At 43.8% G+C, this 22,758-nt stretch overlaps 1 protein-coding gene across 27 annotated transcripts in view; it reads right to left on the bottom strand.

Annotated features, from left to right (window-relative positions):
- Positions 1 to 12,537: 12,537 nt before the first annotated feature.
- CD44 (CD44 molecule (Indian blood group)) overlaps positions 12,538 to 22,758 on the bottom strand; it is an 89,412-nt gene continuing 79,191 nt past the window's right edge. For all 27 annotated transcript variants that reach the window (XM_027979619.3, XM_027979621.3, XM_042233348.2 and 24 more), the window contains 2 exons: positions 22,000 to 22,078; positions 12,538 to 13,542 (listed from right to left, as the gene is read on the bottom strand). In XM_027979619.3, coding sequence (XP_027835420.2) covers positions 13,338 to 13,542; positions 22,000 to 22,078 — 284 coding nt within the window. In that variant the 3' untranslated portion in view covers positions 12,538 to 13,337. The remainder of the gene's footprint in view (positions 13,543 to 21,999; positions 22,079 to 22,758) is intronic.

The raw sequence follows: 22,758 nt of genomic DNA, 5'->3' as shown, positions 1-22,758 counted from the left end.
CAGCTGTACTCTGACCCTTGGTCCCATCACCCAGGCAAACCAGTTTCATTTCCACTCCACACAGCCTTAGTGCACAGACACCCACCTTCATCTTCTTCTTTCTGGTTTTACTTTGACGATTCAAGAACTGAAGTTAGGTGCTAGTGCTAAGTCACTTCAGTCGTGTCCAACTCTTTGCAACACCATGGACTGTAGCCTGCCAGGCTCCTCTGTCCATGGTATTTTCCTGGCAAAGATACCAGAGTGGGTTGCCATTTCCTCTTCCAGGGGATCTTTCCAACCCAGGGAGAGAACCCACCTCTCTTAAGTCTCCCGCATTGGCAGGCGGGTTCTTTGCCAGGTTCAGTTCAGTTCAATTCGCTCAGTCACGTCTGACTCTTTGTGACCCCATGGACTACAGCACGTCAGGCCTCCCTGTCCATCACCAACTCCTGGAGTTCACTCAAACTCATGTCCATTGAGTCAGTATGCCATCCAACCATCTCATCCTCTGTTGTCTCCTTCTCCTCCCACCTTCAATCTTTCCCAGCATCAGGGTCTTTTCAAATGAGTCAGTTCTTCACATCAGGTGGCCAAAGTATTGGAGTTTCAGCTTCAGCATCAGTCCTTCCAATGAATATTCAGGTCTGATGTCCTTTAAGATGGACAGGTTGGATCTCCTTGCAGTCCAAGGGACTCTCAAGAGTCTTCTCCAACACCACAGTTCAAAAGCATCAATTCTTTGGCGCTCAGCTTTCTTTACAGTCCAGCTCTACACATCCATACATGACTACTGCAAAAACTATAGCTTTGACTACACAGACCTTTGTTGGTAGTGTCTCTGCTTTTAAATATGCTGTTTAGGTTGGTCATAGCTTTCTTCCAAGGAGCAAGCATCTTTTAATTTCATGGCTGCAGTCACCATGTGAAGTGATTTCATAGCCCAGAAAAATAAAGTCTGACACTGTTTCCACATCTATTTGCCATGAAGTGATGGGACCAGATGCCATGATCTTAATTTTCTGACTGTTGAGTTTTAAGCCAACTTTTTCACTCTCCTCTTTCACTTTCTTTTTTTTTTTTTTCCTCTTTCACTTTCATCAAGAGCCTCTTTAGTTCTTCTTTGCTATCTGCCATAAGGGTAATGTCATCTGCATATCTGAGGTTATTGGCATTTCTCTCAGCAGTCTTGATTCCAGCTTATGTTTCATCCAGTCCAGCATTTCTCATAAGGTACTCTGCATATATGTTAAATAAGCAGGATGACAATATACACCCTTGACGTACTCCTTTCCCAATTTGGAACCAGTCTGTTGTTTCATGTCCAGTTCTAACTGTTGCTTCTTGGCCTGTATACAGATTTTCTCAGGAGGCAGGTCCAGTGGTCTGGTAGTCCCATCTCTTTAAGAATTTTCCACAGTTGGTTGTGATCCACACAGTCAAAGGCTATGGCATAGTCAATAAAGCCAAAGTAGATGTTTTTTCTGGAACTCTCTTGCTTCTTCAATGATCCAGCGGATGTTGGCAATTTGATCTCTGGTTCCTCTGCATTTTCTAAATCCAGCTTGAACATCTGGACGTTCATGGTTCACATATTGCTGAAGCCTCACTTGGAGAATTTTGAGCATTACTTTACTAGCGTGTGAGATGAGTGCAATTGTGCGGTAGTTTGAACATTCTTTGGCATTGCCTTTCTTTGCGATTGGAATGAAAACTGACCTTTTTCCAGTCCTGTGGCCACTGCTGAGTTTTCCAAATTTGCTAGCATATTGAGTGAAGCACTTTCACAGCATCATCTTTTAGGATTTGAAAGAGCTCAACTAGAATTCCATCACCTCCACTAGCTTTGTTCGTAGTGATGCTTTCAAGGGCCCACTTGACTTCGCATTTCAGGATGTCTGGCTCTAGATGAGTGATCACACCCTTGTGATTATCTGGGTCATGAAGATCTTTTTGTATAGTTCTTCTGTGTATTCTTGCCACCTCTTCTTAATATCTTCTGCTTCTGTTAGGTCCATACCATTTCTGTCCTTTATCAAGCCCATCTTTGCATGAAATGTTCCCTTGGTGTCTCTAATTTTCTTGAAGAGATCTCTAGTCTTTCCCATTCTGTTGTTTTCCTCTATTTCTTTACAGATCACTGAAGAAGGCTTTCTTATCTCTCCTTGCTATTTGGAACTCTGCATTAAAATGGGTATATCTTTCCTCTTCTCCTCTGCTTTTCTCTTCTATTCTTTTCTCAGCTATTTGTAAGGCCTCGTCAGACAGCCATTTAGTCATTTTGCATTTCTTTTTCTTGGGGATGGTCTTGATCACTGCCTCCTATACAATGTCACGAACCTACGTCCATAGTTCTTCAGGCAGTCTATCAGATCTAATCCTTTGAATCTACTTCTCACTTCCACTGTATAACTGGAAGGGATTTGATTAAGGTCATATCTGAATGGTCTAGTGATTTTCCCTACTTTCTTCCATTTAAGTCTGAATTTGGCAATAAGGAGTTCATGATCTGAGCCATAGTCAGCTCCTAGTCTTGTTTTTGATAACTGTATAGAGCTTCTCCATCTTTGGCTGCAAAGAATATAATCAGTCTGATATCTGTGTTGACCATCTGGTGATGTCCATGTGTAGTCTTCTCTTGTGTTGTTGGAAGAGGGTGTTTGCTATGACCAGGTGGCTGGACTCAATTTCCACGTGGATCACAGGGATGTTTAGAGGTGTCCACTAGGGGGCGCATGACCAACAGGTCAGGAAAGGCCGTCAAGGAGGTTGGACTTAACAGGGAAAATACTCAGTTTCTGAGAAGATTGAAACTAGGTGGGAGAATTCACGTTGATCTCACCCTTGGTTTGGCAGATGAACACCCAGGATTTTTCTTAGCTTTTCCATGAATCTCTAAATTTTGCCAAAGAGAAACTAGGTGTAAAACACGGGGTCAGAATGTCTGTCTGCTGAGAGAAGCCTCAGCCTGGTGCTGTCCTAAGACAGAGCCCCAGATCACCAACGACTCTGTAACGTGTCCAGACCTTCTGAAGGTGCCAGACCCCAGAGCCCAGTGGATGTGGCTTTGGGGGCGCAAGACAAGAGCAGCCAAGTGTGGCCTATTCAATATGTCCGGGGAGGGCAGACGGCAAACCTCACTGAGAATGAGGGGGAGAGATGCTGTCCTTCTTGAGACTTTTTGAGGTCAGTTACACCTATTCTTGGGCTTCCCAGGTAACTCAGACAGTGAGTTACCTCTCTGCCTGCCAAAGCAGGAGACTTGAGTTCAATCGTGGGTCAGGAAGATTCCCCTGGAGCAGGAAATGGCAAACCATTCCAGTATTTTTGCCTGGGAAATCCCAAGGACAGAGGAACCTGGTGGGCTACAGTCCATGGGGTCATAAAGACTTGCACACGGCTGAGTGCGTGCACACACACACACACCCACCCACACACACACACACACACACACACACCCCTATTCTTTTTTCTTTGATTGCTAAATGCCAACGGTCCTCAATAAATAGTTACTAACTTTTTTTTTTCCAGAACAATTGTTCAAGTCTTGCTCTTCTTTGTCTTTTTCTAATTCTATTTTTATCCTTCTGACTGCTTTCCCTGACATTTCTTTCTTCATTTCTTAATGAGATTTAAAGAAACTTGGGAGGAGTAGAAAATTAAAAGCGCAGCTCTTCCTGAACTCCAGTAACCTTGCCTGTGTTGGAATTGCCCTTAAGCCTTTAGGGATGAAAACCTGTCTCTCCACTTCTGCATGGAAGACTTCCCAAGGTGTGGGCCTGCGATCTCTAGAGCGTGATCCCTGGAATTTCAACCTGTCTCCTCTCCCCAGGTAGGAGCCACCCTGAAGCTTGGCTCTGGCAGGGCCTCTGTGTAGTAAGATTTTGTCAATAATATGCTTTGCTAATTCCACCCTTGCCTAGAAAACAGGAGGGGAACCTCTTTTCTTTTTCAGTGGCTATTTGGACATCTCAGGGTGGGAGGTTCTTAGGACTCCAGTTCCTAGAAGGGTTTGGGAAGGGCTGAAAAATTCTGGAATACCTCTGACTTCCCCTGCATCCTGGTTCACGTTCTATCTGGGTCCCTACTGTGGATTCACACAATAAACACTTGGAAGATGTCAAGAGACAGGAAATGCGTGTTCAACTACAACATCCCATGCATTTTACACGCATTATCTTATTTAATCCCCCAGCAGTCTTCCTGGTGGCAATTACTATTCCCAAGTTACAAATGGGGCAATGAGGCACAGAGCCATTCAGTGACTTGTGAAGGTCATAAAGGGAATAGGTGGCAGGGGGTGGATTTGAACTCAGTTTTATTTTATTCTACTTTTTGGCTACACTGTACAGCTTGCAGGATCTTAGTTTCCCAACCAGAGAATGGAACCCACATCCTCTGCACTGAAATCATGGAATTCTGACCACCGGTGTGCATGCTGAGTGGCTTCAGTTGTGTCCGACTCTGTGCGGCCCTATGGACTGTAGCGCACCAAGTTTCTCTCTCTGTGGGATTCTCCAGGCAAGAATACTCGAGTGGGTTGGCATGCCCTCCTCCAGGGGATCTTCCCGACCCGGGCATTGAACGCACCTCTCTTACGTCAACCTGCATGGCCAGGTGGGTTCTTTACCACTAGTGCCACCTGGGAAGTTGCCACCAGGAAATTCCCTGTTTCATTTTAAAGACCATCATTTTCTAACTAAACTTCAGCTGCCTTTCTTGAGATTTTTGCCACTCCTCTTCAAGGACTTAGGAAGAAGGAAGTGGTTTGGACTAGACTCCTGGAAAACAGTAGTCATCACATTATGAAGCAAGCAGTCTGGAAACCTGAGGGGGCGGGACTGAGGAGGCGGGTGATGGGGAGCGTGATGGGCAAACTCCGGGTGATGAAGACCAGATGTCAACACAGGCACAGGATGAGGCTGGAGGCTGATGTGCAGTCACTGGGCAAGAAGGATGGCCCAGCCAGACTGCCGCTCCCTGGCCCTTTCCCCCAGGCACCATGGGAAAAATCACCTTTACACGTGACTGACTCCTTCACTTTTCAATAAAGACAGCTTCTATGAGGTTGTTTATGGTGTCCTAAATTAATTCTATTACCACTATGGCCAAATAGTAAGCGTATCTTCACTTACTCAGCCCCAAACCCTTCCTGTGGTTTCCAAACCCCTCCTTTGGCCCCACCAGGCATAGAGAAGGCGTGCTGACCTGGTTTGTGATACTTGGAGACCATCTCTTAACTTTGCCAAGTTTAGTTTACCGAAGGTCTGCCAACAGGCAATAAAGTAGGTTAAGTCAGAGTCTTTGGATGGAGTCGGGCTCCATTTCAGCCCCCACCACTTCCTACTTGTGTAGCTGGGGGACATCATTAACTTCTCAGTACCTGCCAGTGCCTCTCTTGTTCAAACAGGGTAAGAATTCCCCTTCATGGGTAGTAGGGAAGACTCATGAGTGTATGGTCAGTCCCTAAGTTGTGTCTGACTATTTGCAACCCCTTGGACTGTAGTTCCCAGGCTCCGGTAGGCTCCTCTGTCCGTGGGATTTCCCAGGCAATAATACTGGAGTGGGTTGCCATTTCCTTCTCCAGGGGATCTTCCCAACCCAGGGATCTAGCCCACATCTCCTGCATCGCAGGCAGATTGTTTAACACTGAGCCACCTGGGAAGCCCCATTGCATGTGGTTTCTTTACCACTGAACCACCGGGGAAACCCAGGGAAGACTAACAGATGTGCAAGCCCAGGTATCCATAAGTGAACAGCAGATGGTAACTTTTGAGGCTGTTATGAAGCTGGACCTTCTATTGTGTGTTGGAGATACAAAACCAAATCCTGCCCTCAATAGACTCACTTGTCTCATGAAAGAGAGGCCTACAGGCAAATGAAGAAAATGGCAGAGTAAGACCTGCTTCAGTGACATGTGGACAAGTTGGAAAGGTACTCTGAGGGGAAGAAAGATCTCCATTCAGGTGGGGGTGGGTGAGACTACTTCCTGGAGGTCAGGATCAAAGCCATAGGTGGGGCTCCAGCTCTGGTTAATTTGCAGCCACAGCTTGAATGGCGAGATTTCATCAAAGGACAGCAACTACCCTGCTTCCTGGACTGCTGCTTCTCAGTCTTGCTTTAAAGGAGAGCCTTGGATTCTGAAACATTCTGGGTCCAGATACCCTCAGTTAATAGTCACTCACATTTAAAAACTGGCTGATTCATGCTGATGTATGGCAGAAACCATCACAATATTGTAATCCTCTTCCAATTAAAAAAAAAAAAAAAACCTGGTTAGAGTTTGGAAAATTGGAGGGGGTGATGAAGAAAGAGATTAAGTACCTAGAGTGTGTCTGTGGGAGATGAATTAATATTCAGATAAGAATTAATATTTTTAAGGACCTGATATATGCCAGGCACAGCCACATACCGATTCTCTCCTTCAACCCTCATAGCAGCCCTGTGAAAGTTTTGTGGTCTTTTTTTTACAGATGAGAAAGCTAAGACTAAAACCATTTAAGCTGTGTGAGCAGGATTGAGTAGAGTCAATATTAAAACTCAGATTTGTCTAATTCTAGAGCTTATGTTCTTTCTACTGTCCGAGGCATCTCCCAAACTATATTTTATATAGGATCCGGCTCCTTCCTTTTCCAATGAATAGCAATTAATGAAGTTGTTCATGGCTTTTTAAAAGAATGCTATTGCCAACACAGTCAAAATGGGGTGTGTATCTTATGCATAAACAGGAGAGGTGCCCTTGAGCACAAGAATCTTTCAACACACCTGTCATAGGTTGATTGTACTAATGGCCCTCTATGGGTCTCCTCGAAGCTACGCTTTTTGTGATAGGACTTTGCAGCAGTTCCCATGAAGAGGCAGAATCTACTCCTCAGTCTCCAGGTCTGGGCTCATCTTGTGCCTTGCTTTGGTGAATAGTATAATAGTGTTAGGGTAGAGGAGAAGTTCTTGGCCTCAAGAAGTGATGTGGGCACCTGCCCTCACCTGGAACCCTGCCAGACCTTGGAGGTGTGTGAGGGACACATGCAAAGAGCCTCCAGTGGTCCCACATCCTAGATGAAGCCACAGTAGGTCAGCCAACTTCTAGCTGACCTGTTTGCTAAGTACAACTATGAGCAGTCCAGTCATGCTCAGCGGAGCCCTGGCCAGATCCCAAAAGCACCTGGTCAATGGGTGGACTCATGAGAAATAACCAATGTTTGTTATTTTAAATTGCTCTGTTTTGGAGTGGTTTTAAAATGCCTCAGTAGTTAGCTGCTATAACTGAAAAATAATCTTTTTAATTAGAGGTCAACAAAGCCAAGGCATCTATTACTTCCGTTATTAATCAGCACTCTAGTTTGGATTGATTGTTCCTGAGACACGCTGTACAGCTCTCAGCTCAGGGTCTTCCTTTATTATCTCTTTAGGGATTCTTTTTACTTTGCTTTCTGAATCTCAGTTCCCCCTTTCTTAGTAACTCCCTTGCTTTAATGGAGTATATCCTTCAGGAGTAGCCTGGGGACGGATAACTAGGTTTGGAGATAATGAAAATATGAAATGTTTTCACTCTGCCCTTACAGTTAATTTGTTGGCTTTTTGGCTAAGATCAAGTGGGGCTCAGACGGAAAGCGTCTGTCTGCAGTGTGGGAGACCTGGGTTCGATCCCTGGGTCGAGAAGTTCCCCGGAGAAGGAAACGGCAACCCACTCCAGTACTCTTGCCTAGAAAACCCCATGGACGGAGGAGCCTAGTGTCCATGGGGTTGCAAAGAGTTGGACACGACTGAGCAACTTCACTTTTGGCTACATTAGAATCCTAGCTTGAAAACATTTCTCTTAGAAACTTCATGGCACTTGTTTCCTCATCCTCACCCTTTCAAGGTGGCTGTTGAGCAGTCTAAATCTATTCTGACTCTCAATCCTCTTTCTGATATACACTTTCCTCCTCAGAAACTTGTAAGATAATCTCTTTGCCTTGACTCTCATGAATTTTTTAAATGATAGGTCGTATCGTGTATCTGTTTTCACCCTTTGTGTTCAGCACTCGGTCCTTTCAGTCTAGATATTCACATTCTTTCATTCTGAGGAATTTTCTTGATCTACTTCTTAGATGATTCCTTCTTCATATTCTCTGTTTCTCTTTGTGTGATTCCTATTATTTGTAAGTTAGATGTCCTAGAATTTTCTCTACCTTTCTTTTCTCCTCTGTTTCCACACTGTTTTCTGGGATATTTCTTCAATTTTATTTTCCCAACTTGCTGTTGAGTTTGTTTTTTGTTTTTTGTTTTTTAATTTGTGCTTTCAATTTGAATTTTTAAAAGCTTCTTTTTTAGGGGTTCACTAAATGTTCCTTTTTTTTTTTTTACCATAACATTGTGTTCTTCTTTCATAGATAGGATTATCTCTTACTTTCTTACTGAGAGTATTACTGATATATATTTTTAAAGTTTTCTTCTCCATGAATTGTCTCATGGGTAAGAGGGAGCCACAGCAAGCTAAGAGCCCTGTGTGCCTGGAAGGCTTTGAGATCATTGTAGATTGCTTTGCTGGGCTATATATAGCCTTGGGAAGCTAGTCTGTTGCTATTTTTTGGTTTGCTTTGAAGTTTATCAGATTCCCCAGGAAGACTGAGTTTTACCTGGAGCATACTGTACATGCGTGTCTACCAGCATTCTGGGAGCCAGGTTGGGGGAAAATGTCTAGGAAGGCTGACATTCCTTACATACAGTTTCACTTTACAGAATGATACTTTTAATGTCAACTGTGTATGCCTTGTTGCTACACAGTCAGACTCTCTTTTTTGCCCTCTTCGGAGAATAATCTTCCTGTCTTTTGCTAGAATGGAGAAAGAAAGAATAGTCATTCAACTCCTTAGTTATTTAGCCATCTCCCTAATTTGAGCCCTGCCTTCTCCACCAAGGTGGAGCCCTTCTCCACCAGGGCTTTCCTGGCGGCTTAGACGGTAAAGCGTCTGCCTGCAATGTGGGAGACCCGGGTTCGATCCGTGGCTTGGGAAGATCCTCTGGGGAAGGAATCAGCAACCGACTCCAGTACTCTTGCCTGGAAAATTCCATGGACAAAGGAGCCTTGTAGGCTACAGTCTGTGGGGTCGCAAAGAGTCAGACACAACTGAGTGACTTCACTTCACTTTCTCCATGTCCAGAAACAGCTAATGCTGCCGAATCTTATGACTTTGAGAGTTCTGCTACACAAATCTGGTTGCTTCTCAATTTCCCCCCTGCTGGCTTGAGATCCAGCTTTTCCAAATTTGCTCAGCTATCAATGAACCATCACTTTCCAGCTTCAAATTTTTGCTGTTATTGACTCTTCCTCCATCCTCTTTGGCCCCATGGGTTTAAGTCTTTTTGCAAGCTCTGTCATTTTAGAGCCTTGCATGAGGGAAGGAATGTTCTCTCTCCTTTCTTTAACTAGAAGGCCAACGGTAGTTCTTGGCTTTTAAAGTATTAACACTTTACAGTATCTCATTTAGTTTGAAATGTGTAGACCACACACTTTAATGGAAAATTATACTTTCTCCAAAAGAAGAGTTTTAAGTGTTCGAAATTTAATGTTTCTTTTCAGAAAAAAAATGAGTGTGAAGCTCTAGTCACCTCATAAACCTTTAACTTTGTGCATCTAAATTACCCAAACAACTAAATAATCACAGCTCTGCCCCTCTAGGCCCCCTACCCCTTTAAATCAGAGGCTCCTGAGTCCATTTCCCGTTTAACCCACTAACCCTTTTAATAGTAGCCTTTTAATATGTTCCAATAAGTGCTTCTAGCTGAGTAATATACATATCATGCTTTCCTCATTATTACCGGTCCATTAAAAAATATACAAAAATCAGAGTTGAGGGTGTGCTGTGAAAAATCAAAATATTTACCAATGGCCATCATGCATGCATGAACAATGAGCTATTCTTGGAAAATTCAACACAAGTGGTTTATAAAAAGACATTCCTATGACATAAGGGTGAATGTTATTCTTAAGTACATTTTGCTTTCTAGAGAAACCAGTGATTTCTTTCTCCTACTCCCCTGCTGTGTACTGGTATATTGAATGAACGGAGGCTATGAATTGATTCTAGTTGCCATGGTCTTGATGTAAAATTTCTTGAGAGGGTCTGCTAGAGAAATCTGTGCCAGGCTAGAATCTGCAAAATGTGGATATGAAGGTATCTTTTGCCCCATCTTATTTTTCACCTAATGCTAATTTAAAGGAAACCCTCAGGAGACACAAAAGATTTGTAGTTTTTCGGGAAAAATTACACCTGAAGCCCTCAGCTTTGCCAAACTATCAGCTTTGCTCTCCTAAGCTCTGCAAAATAATAAAATGCTGGCCCCTTTCTTTTACAAATAATACTGTGTAAGACCCAGCCCAGGCCACCTGGCAAGCTACTGGTAGGAATGACATGGAGTTATGTCCTTATTTCAAGTGGCAGGGGGCAGATCCTATTCCCTGAGCACAGGCAATGTTGCTGGGGTACTGTATCCTAGGATGAAAGTTTTAGACTTCCCCTTTCCCTTTCTTAAGAACACAGAGGTATATCCAAGTGAGGGGTGACAACAATTATGAAAGGGAAGATCATATGTAATTCCAAAAGACAGTAGAAAACAATCTCCTATTTCAGCCTGCCTGATGGAAAACATCACTGCAGATGGTGACTGCAGCCATGAAATTAAAAGACGCTTGCTTCTCAGAAGAAAAGCAATGACAAACCTAGACAGGATATTAAAAAGCAGAGATGTTACTTTGCCAACAAAAGTCTGTCTAGTCAAAGCTATCGTTTTTCTAGTAGTCATGTATGGATGTGAGAGCTGAATCATAAAGAAGGCTGAGTGCTGAGGAATTGATGCTTTTGAACTGTGGTGTTGGAGAAGACTCTTGAGAGTCCCTTGGACTGCAAGGAGATCCAACCAGTCCATCCTAAAGGAATTCAATCCTGAATATTCATTGGAAAGGCTGCTGCTGAAGCTAAATCACCAATACTTTGGCCAACTCGTTAGAAAAGACCCTGATGCTGAGAGAGACTGAGGGCAGGAAGACAAGGGGACGACAGAGGATGAGATGCTTGGATAGCATCACCGACTCAATGGACATGAGTTTGAGCAAGCTCTGGGAGACGGTGAAGAACAGGGAGGCCTGGCATGCTGCAGTCCATGGGGTCCAAAGAGTTGGACATGACTGAGCGACTGAACAAAATTTCAGCCTACTTGATGGGAATGTATAGAAGGGGTGGAAAACCTTCCCTACCTGTGAGACTTGTATGACTGTCCAGGACCCCAAAGTGAATCTGGGGTAGGTTGAGCTGGGTCTGGCTTTCTTGAATCTGCCCATCGTGGTTTGTTGCATTTAAGTTAAAGAGCCCGCGTGAGCCTGTCTGGGTCTGCAGCAGCCCAGGAGAACTCTGGCTAGTGGGGGTACTTGGACAACAGCAGCAGTAACAACAGTGTGGCTTGAAAATAAAAAGAACGCCAGACAGCTAACTATGGAGCTGACTGAGGATATCCCCAGAAGAGAAAGGAAACTTTCAAAGACCAGGATGGGGAGGGGATTGTGAGCGTGGATGGGGAAGAGTCGAGTTTCTGAATGAGCAGAAAGCTGGCAACTCTCCTTTAAATACTGATATACTCTTCAGAATCCATTCTGGGTGTAAGCCCAGCCCTGATTCACATGGGACAGTTTTTTTCCCTTCTCCTCCTCCTTCTTCATATTTGGGCTGGGAAACATTGTCAGTTGTAATCAGTGTAGGAAAATTATTTTTTCTGGGGGCCTAAGGAAGGAGGTCCCAGTTTATGGAACCCCTTATTTTCATAGATTCCATTTCTTCTATAACCAGCAGCCTTTGGAAGTTTTAGGACCAACAGTCTCCTGAACTTCTATACAAAGACTGCTAAAGACTTGCCCAGCAGGAGATAAAGCCATTATTCTCTTATTTGGCCATATAACTGCTGATCTGGTGGTGAATCCAAGGTGGGAAGCCCTGTAACCTTGTGAGGGATTCTCCAGCCACTTAAGTTAACCCTGAATAGCAACTGCTTTGGATGGAGACCACTGGCTTGAAAAACCATGTACAAACACGGCCATAAAAATCCTCCGACAGGATCTGCGCTGCTCCCTGCTCCCCTTTCCCTGCTTGTGCCCGTCTGTTGGCCACTGTCTGTGCGCCTTCATTTCTACTGGCTTCTCCTTTTATTACAAAAGGTTAGAAGGCACTTCCGTGTTGTTTTTGGACAACACCATGGAACATCACAAATGGTAGGTCATGCACATGTAACATGACTTTTCACCGCCTTTCAGGGGAAAGAATAGGCGGCCATTAGTACATAAAAGCAGCTGAAGCTCCTCCTCTCACAGTTTTGGTTGTAGGACAGGATAGAATACCTTTGGAACCTCAGAAGTAAAACAATACTGTCTCCCCTGGTCCTCTATGAGATTCGGGTGAGCGAGCCTGAGTGGGGGCTTCATGGCTCTGAGATGAAGACTTGCAAGGAGGACCTCCTCGCCTCTTCCTGATGAGCTGTTGGGACCCAGGCTTTGCTGATTAGGAAACTGAAAGACCACAGCACAAAGGGTTAAGGTGGAAGAAGTACAGGTGTTTATTATGAATCAGCAGAAACCCTTTTATGCCTCTGACCAGGTAGGCAACCAAAAAAAAAAAAAAAAAAAATCACTGATCAAAGGACCTCCAGGGTTTCATTTTTCAAAAACACAGATAAATAGCTTACTCTAGATAAATAGCTTCACCGTTTGGGTATTTCCCAGAAGCATCTGAAAATTTTCCAGGGAGTCTGTAGAAGGGGATGTGTAACCAGTACACCCCCACCCCTAACCCCACTAGAAAGAAATGCCCAGGGATTGGGCTGCTGGAAGGGCAACATGGACCCATTCAAATTTCCTTCCAGGGGCCAATCCCTCCTAGCCCTGGGGATGTCCTTAGCAGGTGGCTGTTCCCTGGTGGGTGGGGTGAAGGGGAAGGTTGAGGGTCAGGAAGATGGACGCATGGCTTTTGTTAGAAGCTGCCCATCACACACCTCAGGGAGGTGAGACACTTCTCGGTGGGGACTGCTGCTGCTGCTGCTAAGTCGCTTCAGTCGTGTCCGACTCTGTGCGACCCCATAGACTAGAACAGTCCAATTCTTGCTGATTATTAACTGGGCCCTCATTTCAGAAAGCAATGAGGTTTTTATCAACTGGATCTGACTTTTAAAAATAAAACACAAAAAACTCCCAAAAAAGGAATAGAAAATTTTATGCTAAAAAAAAAGATCCCCAATGAAACAATCAGTAGCACACTGCATCTGTGAAGTGTCCCAGCTCCCTGTAATGGTTGTGTCTCCAATGGTGGTTTATTTCCAAGGTCACAGAGTAGGTGTTACACCCCAATCTTCATATCCACATTCTGCAGGTTCCGTGTCTCATCTGCCGTCACAAACTGGTCTGGGGTCTCTGACGACCCCTTGTTCACCAAATGCACCATCTCCTGAGACTTGCTAGCTTCTCCGTTGAGTCCGCTAGGCTTTCTCTCCTCCATGGTTCCATTCCCATTGTTGATCACCAGTTTTTTCTTCTGCCCACACCTAAGAATTGAAAAAAAAATTATAAGAGAAATGGGTACAATGGTTTTGTCATCATCGTCACAGTTAATACCACCATCACTATGGTTTATGATAATCTGAGTATATTTCATCCTACTGACTTTTAACAATCAGCACTTTTCACAGCAAAGTCCTTGACCCAGTAGCCAAAGCATCACTTGTAAACTTGTTAGAAATGCAAATTCTCAGGCCTACCTCAGACATCCCGAATCAGAAAACTCGAGGAACGGGGACCAGAGTCTGGGACTTAGCAAACCCTCACGGGCTACCTGAAGTGAGTCTGAGAATCAGTGGTCACAGCTATGGGAAGCCAGTGCTCACTGTATCCCCCATTACAGCTAAAGAAATCTTGGGCTCGGAAAATTCCATCACTTGCCCCAGGTTATTGAACAAGTACTAAGAGAACTGGGATTCAAACCCTGGTGTGTCTGACTCCCAAGTTCTAACTCTCCTTCCATCAAATCATGTAAGGGAAATGTTTGCCTCTGTTAAACTCTGGCTGTTTCTGCAGGCTTAGATAAACCATCAACGGGATGACTGTAAATCATTCTGATTTGTGTATTCAAGAAAGTCCCTTTACTTCCTCTCCCAGTCAACACTTTGTTGGCGTTGTCAGGGTTATTATTGCAAATACGAAGAAGAATGAGGCACCGCTTTGCTAGAAGTATAGTGTTAGTTGCTCAGTCGTGTCTGACTCTTTACGACTCCATGGACTCTAGCCCAGCAGGCTCCTCTGTCCATGGAATTCTCCAGGCAAGAATGCCGGAATGGGTTGCCATTCCCTTCTCCAAGGGATCTTCCCAACCCAGGGACTGAACCCTGCATTGCAGCCAGATTCTTTACCATCTGAGCCACCAGGGAAGATATAAGGCCACACTGATTTTTCCCTTATGCTTGGTTCATTGCCATGTAACCTTAGATACGGGAAGTTTAACTATATAAGGGAAGTCGTTCACTATTTAAGATTTCTTAATAACATTACTCAAATGCAGAAGGTCTGCTATAGATGAGCATGACCTTGATCTTGTTGCTGGGTCAGGGCATTGCCTTATCCCCGCCCCAGCCTGAAGCAATGCTTCCTCTTTCCTGGAACACGATCACTGCCACACATCAAGAAGTCAGATGCTGCTTAAACAAAAGCAAAGGTGCAAACCCTCACAACTACAAGTAGAGCAGGAGTGAGGGGAAATGTGCGTTTATTGGACACTTCCTGAATGTCAGGCACTTTACATGTAATTTCACGTAATCTTTACAATAATCTCACAAAGCAGCTGTTATTCCCATTATACAGCAATGGAAACTGAGGCTCAGGGAGGTTTAGTAACTGGCTTGAGGTCACACAGCCAGTAAGAGGGACAGAGGCAACATTCAAATGTAGGCTTTTATGACCCAAAGTCTCAGCTCTACTGCCCTTGCTTTATTCATGCTGCTAACCATCTGGAGATCTGGAACAAGTATGAAGTCGGAATTGTTCACTTTGCCGCTGGATATTTGGAGTTGTAGAGACAAAGCTTCTATTATTCATGATCATGGGCCATTCCCTCTGGAACTGCCAGGGCCATAAACTTTAACCACTTGTTTGGGGAAGTAAAAATTATACCTCCTGAATATGAGGTTGATCCTGTATCCTCTGGCGTGACTCTTGATGAGGGCGGGAGGAAGGACACTTGACCTCTGCTGATCTGTAGGGCTGAGCATATGGATCCACATAGACAAGAGCAGGGGCTTGGAAGGCCTGGCTTGAGGGCCTTACCACTGTGTGACCTCAGGCAACTCACTTAACTTATCTGAGCTTTCTTATCTGTAACACCAGGCTGTTAAGAGTGCCAATGTCACAAGACTGTGGAAATCCCTTGAACCAGAGGCTGGCACTGGATACATGAGTTTACCACCATTTTATCTGTTGCTTTTCTGAACAAGGAATAGTAAGGAAATCGAGGCCTTGGATAAGCACTTAGAACGGCACCCGAAACACAGTGAATGTTCTAGAGGCACTTGCTGTACTTGTTAGTATAAACAGAGCCATGTGAAATGTTTGCTGATTCTTCTGCTACCTCCACTCCTCTTGTTATGTTTACGATGAAAATGTCGTAAAAGGCCAAAGGGAGGTGCTGCCTGTGTTTTATTCGGATTACCAAGGGTTATCTCATTTGTCTTTGCTTTTGCAGCTCTTGGTTTAAATTTAATTTTGTTGTAGTACAGTTGATTTACAACGTTGTGTTCCTTTCTGCTGTACAGCAAAGTGACTCAGTTATAGACGTTCATGTGTAACAAGTCACTTCAGTACTGTCTGACTCTTCAACGCCATGGACTGTAGCCCACCAGGTGCTTCGGTCCAAGGGATCTTCCAGGCAAGAATACTGGAGTGGGTTGCCATGCCCTCCTCCAGGAGATTTTCCCGACCCACAGACTGAACCTGCATCTCTCACATCTACCTGCACTGGCAGGTGGATTCTTTACCCTTAGCCCCACCTGGAAAACCCTCAGCTATACACACACACCACCCTTATGGCAGAAAGTGAAGAAGAACTAAAGAGCCTCTTGATGAAAGTGCAAAAGGAGAGTGAAAAAGTTGGCTTAAAGCTTAACATTCAGAAAACAAAGCTCATGGCATCTGGTCCCGTCGCTTCATGACAAATAGATGGAGAAACAGTGGCAGACTTTATTTGGGGGGGCTCCAAAATTGCTGCAGATGGTGACTGCAGCCATGAAATTAAAAGACGCTTACTTCTTGGAAGGAAAGTTATGACCAACCTTGCGAAGTCACTTGTCAGTCATGTCGGACTTTTTGCAACCCCAGGGACTATAGCCTATCACGCTGCTCCATCCATGGGATTTTCCAGGCAAGAGTACTGGAGTGGGTTGCCATTTCCTTCTCCAGAGGATCTTCCCAACCCAGGGAAGATGACCAATCTGGACAGCACACTAAAAAGCAGAGACACTACTTTGCCAACAAAGGTTCATCTAGTTAAGGCTATGGTTTTTTCCAGTGGTCATGTATGTATGTGAGAGTTGGACTATAAAGAAAGCTGAGTGCCAAAGAATTGATGCTTTTGAACTGTGGTGTTGGAGAAGACTCTTGAGAGTCCCTTGGACTGCAAGGGGATCCAACCAGTCCATCCTAAAGGAGATCAGTCCTGAATATTCATTGGAAGGACTGATGCTGAAACTGAAACTCCAATACTTTGGCCACCTGATGTGAAGAACTGACTCATTTGAAAAGACCCTGATGCTAGGAATGATTGAAGGCAGGAGGAGAAGGGGATGACAGAGGATGAGATGGTTGGATGGCATCACCGACTCAATGGACATGAGTTTGAGTGAACTCCAGGAGTTGGTGATGAACAGGGAGGCCTGGGGTGCTACAGTCCATGGGGCTGCAGAGTCGGACACGACTGAGTGACTGAACTGAACTGAACTGAACTGATACACACATACATATGTTCTTTTTCATGTTCTTTTCCATTATGGTTTATCACAGGATATTAAATATAGTTGTCTGTGCTATAGAGTAGGACCGTGTCATTTATTCATGTTATATATAATATGGGGTTGGCAAAAAAGTTTGTTTGTTTTTCCCATAACATCTTACAGAAAAACCCAAATGACCTTTGTGGCCAACCCAATAGTTTGTATCAGATGGTCTTTGGAGAAAAGGTATCTTATTAAAGTAATTTCCACTCATCCACCAAACGGGTACTTGAGAAGTTGGATGAAACAGTGCAGGAAAGTGATTTATAATCATAAGATAAATGTTTGTGCAAGGGGCTGAGGTGGGGATTAACGTTATTACCCTAAATGAAGCTGATTTTGAAAGTGGGTAACATCAGACCTGCAGGATGGAGGAATGTTGTGCTTGGGTTTGGTCCTGCCCCCATTTCCCTCTGGATTTATGTGTCTCTGTTTTCTGTCTGAGTTCTTTCAGGAGGGCAGGGTGATGCTCATAAATAACTCAGCCCAATATTTGGTGCTCTGGGCAATTTATAAGTACTTTTAAAAAGCAAGCTCTCATTTTTTCCTTTCTTAGTAGTTACAGGAATTTAAAAAGAAACATGAGAGCTGAAGGGACTTCAGAAGTGATCCAGCATATCTCTTATTCTGAGTCCAAGAAGTCAAGCATATCACCCAAAGCTACCCCGCTAGTTATGGCAGGAACTACAGTCTAGTATTTACAACTTAAGACTTTTTGACTCTAAAGGTCAGAGATCTTTACTGAACCACATCTTGCCTGTATCTCCTTTCCTCTTCAATCTCAGGCATCAGCTGAGGACGCAAGTGACCTCACAATGAGGAAGCTGTCAGACTGAAGCCTGGCCAGGAGTGGGTGGGCAGCCTGTGTGGGGTTTAGAAGCCAGGAAACATGTTCTTTAGGGCATGGAGGAGTTTATCTTAAAAGTTAAGGGGTAAGGTAAGTTAACAACTGGTCTTGGGACTTCCCTGGTGGTCCAGTGGTTGGGACTCTGAGCTTCCAAAGCAGGGGTTGCAGGTACAATCCCTGGTTGGGGAACTAAGATACCACATGTTGTTGTTTAGTGGCTCAGTCGTGTCCAACTCTTTGTGACCCTGTGGACTGTAGTCTCCCAGGCTCCCCTGCTCATGGGATTTCCCAAGCAATAATACTGGAGTAGGTTGCCATTTCCAGCTCCGGGGGATCTTCCCAATGCAGGAATCGAACCTGCGTTTTCAGTTTGGCAGGCAGATTCTTTACCACCGAGCCAACTGGGAAGCAAGATCCCACATGCCGTGGCCAAAAAATAAAAATAAATGAATAATTCTATATGTAAACATCTGTATTAAGTTCATACTGATGTCATCAGTTCTAATCCATTACTACAAGGATCATTCTGGCCACCTCCCCTTCCTTAAAAACAACATCAATAGCAAAAAAACCCAGAAAACAAAACTGATCTTATGTCTTATCTACCTGACAGTCCTGAAAAACACTTAGAGATCTATTTTGTAGTGTGTTGGAGCTTTGCCATTCCAGCCAGTAGACACCAGCCATAAGATATAAACTAGTTCAAATGAAATAAAATCAAAAATTCACTTCTTAAGTTGAACTGGCCACATCAGGAGCCTCAGCAGCCATAAGTGGTTCATGGTTGTATATGAGAACAAATGTGGAACACTTTCGTCATCACAGAAAGTTCTACCGGACAGCTCTGTTGTAGAGGGCAGAAGGAGTTTGGGTGAGCTTAGATTAGAGTGAACTAGGCTGTAGCTTAAAAGAAGGAAGACATTTCTAAGTCATGGAGATTTACGGAGGGGACACACCAGGCTGAGGGTGCATGGCTGCCCTCCGGGGTGTAGAGACAGGATGATTATTCCCTTGACAGTGCAAGCAGGCAAAGGCCTTTTCTGCACAATCGATACAGAAACATTTCTTAATCACTTCCCTTCTGTGAAGCTTTCTCTCTCCTCTTCACACAAACCCGATAAATTCTTTAAGGAGAAAGGCATCTAACTTCTTCTCTTCAGTCTCATCCAATAGCTACCAATCCAACTGATTCCTAAAAGAGCTGTCGGCTCTTACAGAGAGTGAATACAGTTCTGATTTCCACTGGAAAGGTGCAATTCAGGGACTCTGGTTATAAAAAGAACAGCAGGAAAGGTAATAATGTGGGCTAAGACAGGGACTGGGAAAGCGAGAGAAATTACAGGACCCCTAAATCGGCATCTTTAAGACGATGGAACTCACAGATCACTCCTTCATGGAAGCCCGTGTTTAACTCTCCAACCTCAACTTCAGTAGTTAATGATTTTCCACTTCTATCTTTTAATCGTAACTCATATAACACGGCCTGGCCCAGAGTATGTTGGCAATAAACAATAGCCGACTCAAAGTGAACAGGCCAATACTGCCACAAAACCTCAAGATTTTTGCAGAGAAGGCATGGTACCCTTTTTGTTTTCATCTCTTCCTCCTCTGTAGTGCTGACATCACAGCCACCCCTCAAAACACATTTGCTGAATAAGTGAATGCCTGGTATAGGCCTCTTATCTTCAAACAAACTTTCTTTGATGAAAATAGGATTCTGTATCCCTCTAGAACGCCACGCTCCAAGTAGAAAGGCCTCTGCCTTTTGAGAGGATTAGAAATGGGCTGGTGGCTTTAGAATCACAGTGTATATCCCAGGGCCTCTGCAGCCGTTAATCAGTCTTTAGCTCTGCGGCAAATCTGTTTTCGATTATCAAATCAGGACATGGTAATTCAGAGCATCCGAGCAGCTACTCTCCCGGTGAGACACTTGCTCTACTGGATCCTGTGTGTCCCTGTTTGCTGGTTGCCGGAGTGACTGCTGGTATTGGGAGGAGGGGGTGGGGAAGCAAGGGGGCCTGCTTATGCTGCTGACATGATGGGAAGTGACACACGAGCTAACCAGTCACACTAGCTGCTCAGGGGACAGCTGAGACACTTCTCCGAGTTCTCCCCCACGTTGAGAGCATCTGAGGCCAACGATTCTGTGGCGACATGTGCAGAGCTTATAGGCTGTATATGTGAGCAGTAGTGCTACATTTTAGGGCCTGGAACAAAAGGACTGATTTCCAACAATAGGAAACTCATATTTAATCGAACAAAAGTCATCTACGAAAAAAGCACAGAGGCTGAAGGAAAGTGTAAAGACTCTTTGTAAGGGCTCCCTAAGTCATATTATTTAAATTCAACTAAAAAAAAAAATCTCTTTCCATTTAGTCATGGGAGATTTTTAGGAGGTCTTTCCTACTTCTTTTCCTAGTTTTTGTTCCTTATGCAATTGGCTAAATTTCTTTTTGTTTTACAGATAAAAACCCATCTATTTGACTTTAAAAGCACTTTCATTAACTTGTATGAATCTAAAATGACATTATTTGATTTCCTCCAAAAAGGAAAGATACTGCATGGGCCATAAATGGCAATGGAATTAGCTAGCTGTTCCTTGGCTTTCCAAAAGCCAACAAGAAAGATTCTAGAATTTTCTCCAGGTCTTTTCCCAAATGTAGGGGCATTTTCTGACCTGTTTGATGATCTAATGACACAATAAATGTGGCCCCACTTGGAAATAAGATTCTTTTGCTTTGTAAGAAGAAACCTCAAGGGACATTTACAAAAAGTTTGATGTTCCTCTGCATTTTTTTGGAGAAAAATTGTGCATCTTTGAGTGTCTTGAAATTTAGAGCTATATTTCTGGAGTACTCCTGTGAAAGTTCATTTTCTCTGATGCTAGAATTACTGTTTTCCTTTGCTTCATTTTAAATGCAGCATTATTTCTAGAGGCTGGTCACAGCTCAGTCAGGTATATGCATTCCAAAACAATAGGCCTTGGTTGAGGGAGGGAGAGAAGAGATGTCTGATGATATGAAAACAACCCACACGCCAGGTCTAGGGAGGTGACTGTCTTTTTTCAGATTTTCCATGGAAAGTCTCAGGGAACTCTTCCTAGGCCATAACCTGAATCCTTTTGATGACAGCTTTCAGAAAGCAGAAAATAGTGTCATTACCCAAAAAAAAAAAAAAAAAAAAAAAAATCACAAACCCAATGCCTGCTCTAGGTAAGGGTTCTAGAGGTTTCTAGGGGCCTCAGACAGGCTAAAGGGCCAATCCCTGAATCTCTATACAGCATTTTTGTGCACTGTGAAGACACTTGATAAATATTTGTTCAGTGAATCAGAGTGAAAGTGTTAGTCTCTGAGTCCTGTCTGACTCTTCGTGACCAGATGGATTGTAACCCACCAGACTCCTCTATCCACAGGATTTTCCCAGCAAGAATATTGGAGTGAGTTGCCATGCCCTCCTTCAAGGGATCTTCCTGACCCAGGGATTGAACCCAGGTCTCCTGCATTGCAGGCAGACTCTTCACCATCTCAGCCACCAGGGAAGCCAAATGAATCAATGAATGAGTATACTATTTCATGTCTTACTGGTGAGATATTACACAACTCTCATCACATACCCCAAAATTAAGACCCACAGGAGACCCATTTAAAAGCAGATGTCCAAAGAATCACAGTCTCCCTTCTCTAAAGAATATACCAGAGCAGAGCTTCTTAAACTGTACTGTCCACATGAGTCCCTGGGGTCTTATCAAAACACAGACTCTGATACCGGGGACTGGGGTAGGGCTTGAGATGTAGCATTTCTGACAAGCTTCCAGGGTGCAGAGGCTGCTGGTTGCAGGGGCTATACTCTTGAGTAGCAAGGACATATTGCCTATGGCTTTTATTTTTTTTTCCTGATTGAAGTATAGCTGACTCACAATATTCTATTAGTCTCACATATACAACATAGTAATTCAACATTTCTATAGATTGCACTCCATATAATGTTAATACAAAATATTGGCTATATTCCTTGTGTTGTGCAATGTATCCTTGTAACTTGTATTTTATACTTAGTAGTTTTACAGCCTAAGTTTAAATGATGCCCTTTCAAAGTTAAGGCCCTGAGGAGCATCGCCTTACCTTCTCCTACTGTTGACAGCAATGCAAACCGCGAGAATCAAAGCCAAGGCCAGGAGAGATGCCAAGATGATCAGCCATTCTGGTGGGAAGCCAAAGACATGCATGAGCTTGGGGAATGCACTTTATAAATTGGTCCAAACAAGAGCTACAGTCAGCTCTACACATGGGTCCAACCAAAGGTCTAGCCAACAGCCAGCTAATAGTGGAAGAACCATTTGCTATAGGTCTTTGTCTAACAGGCCTGTTTATCATACCTTATGATCAATCAAGATTTCCGAGTTCCCCCAGGAGAAACACATTTCCAAAAAGCATAGAATGAACTGTAAAATCTGTGGATGCCTTTGGTGCGATATTATTAAATAAATTAAAAGAATGTTCCTTAAAAGTATCATTCCTTTTCTATATGAGAGCATTCGCATTATATTTTATTAAGGAACAAAAATGGAGGTCATATACTAGTGGGTGGCAGAAATGACATCCCTGTGGAGCGGTCAGGAGGGTCATTTGGCAAAATTTGCCAAAATCCTTCAAAATGTACAGCCTTTGATCCATCAGTTATACTTCTAGGAATACAGGACCTCAGACTTGGCTATAAAGATGTTTCTTACTGAGCTATTTATAAAAGTTGGAAACCATCTACTATTCAACAATAAGGGATTGGTTAAATGAATTAGGGTCCATCCACTGTATTGTGTACTAAGATACAGAGGAAGACTATTTACTGACATTGAAAAGCTGTGACCCGCCAGTTGGGAATGA

This window comes from Ovis aries, chromosome 15, assembly GCF_016772045.2.
Source record: "Ovis aries strain OAR_USU_Benz2616 breed Rambouillet chromosome 15, ARS-UI_Ramb_v3.0, whole genome shotgun sequence".
Classification (NCBI taxonomy): domain Eukaryota; kingdom Metazoa; phylum Chordata; class Mammalia; order Artiodactyla; family Bovidae; genus Ovis; species Ovis aries.
Note: the sequence above shows the minus strand (reverse complement) of the source record. Positions and strands in the feature narration are given on the sequence as shown.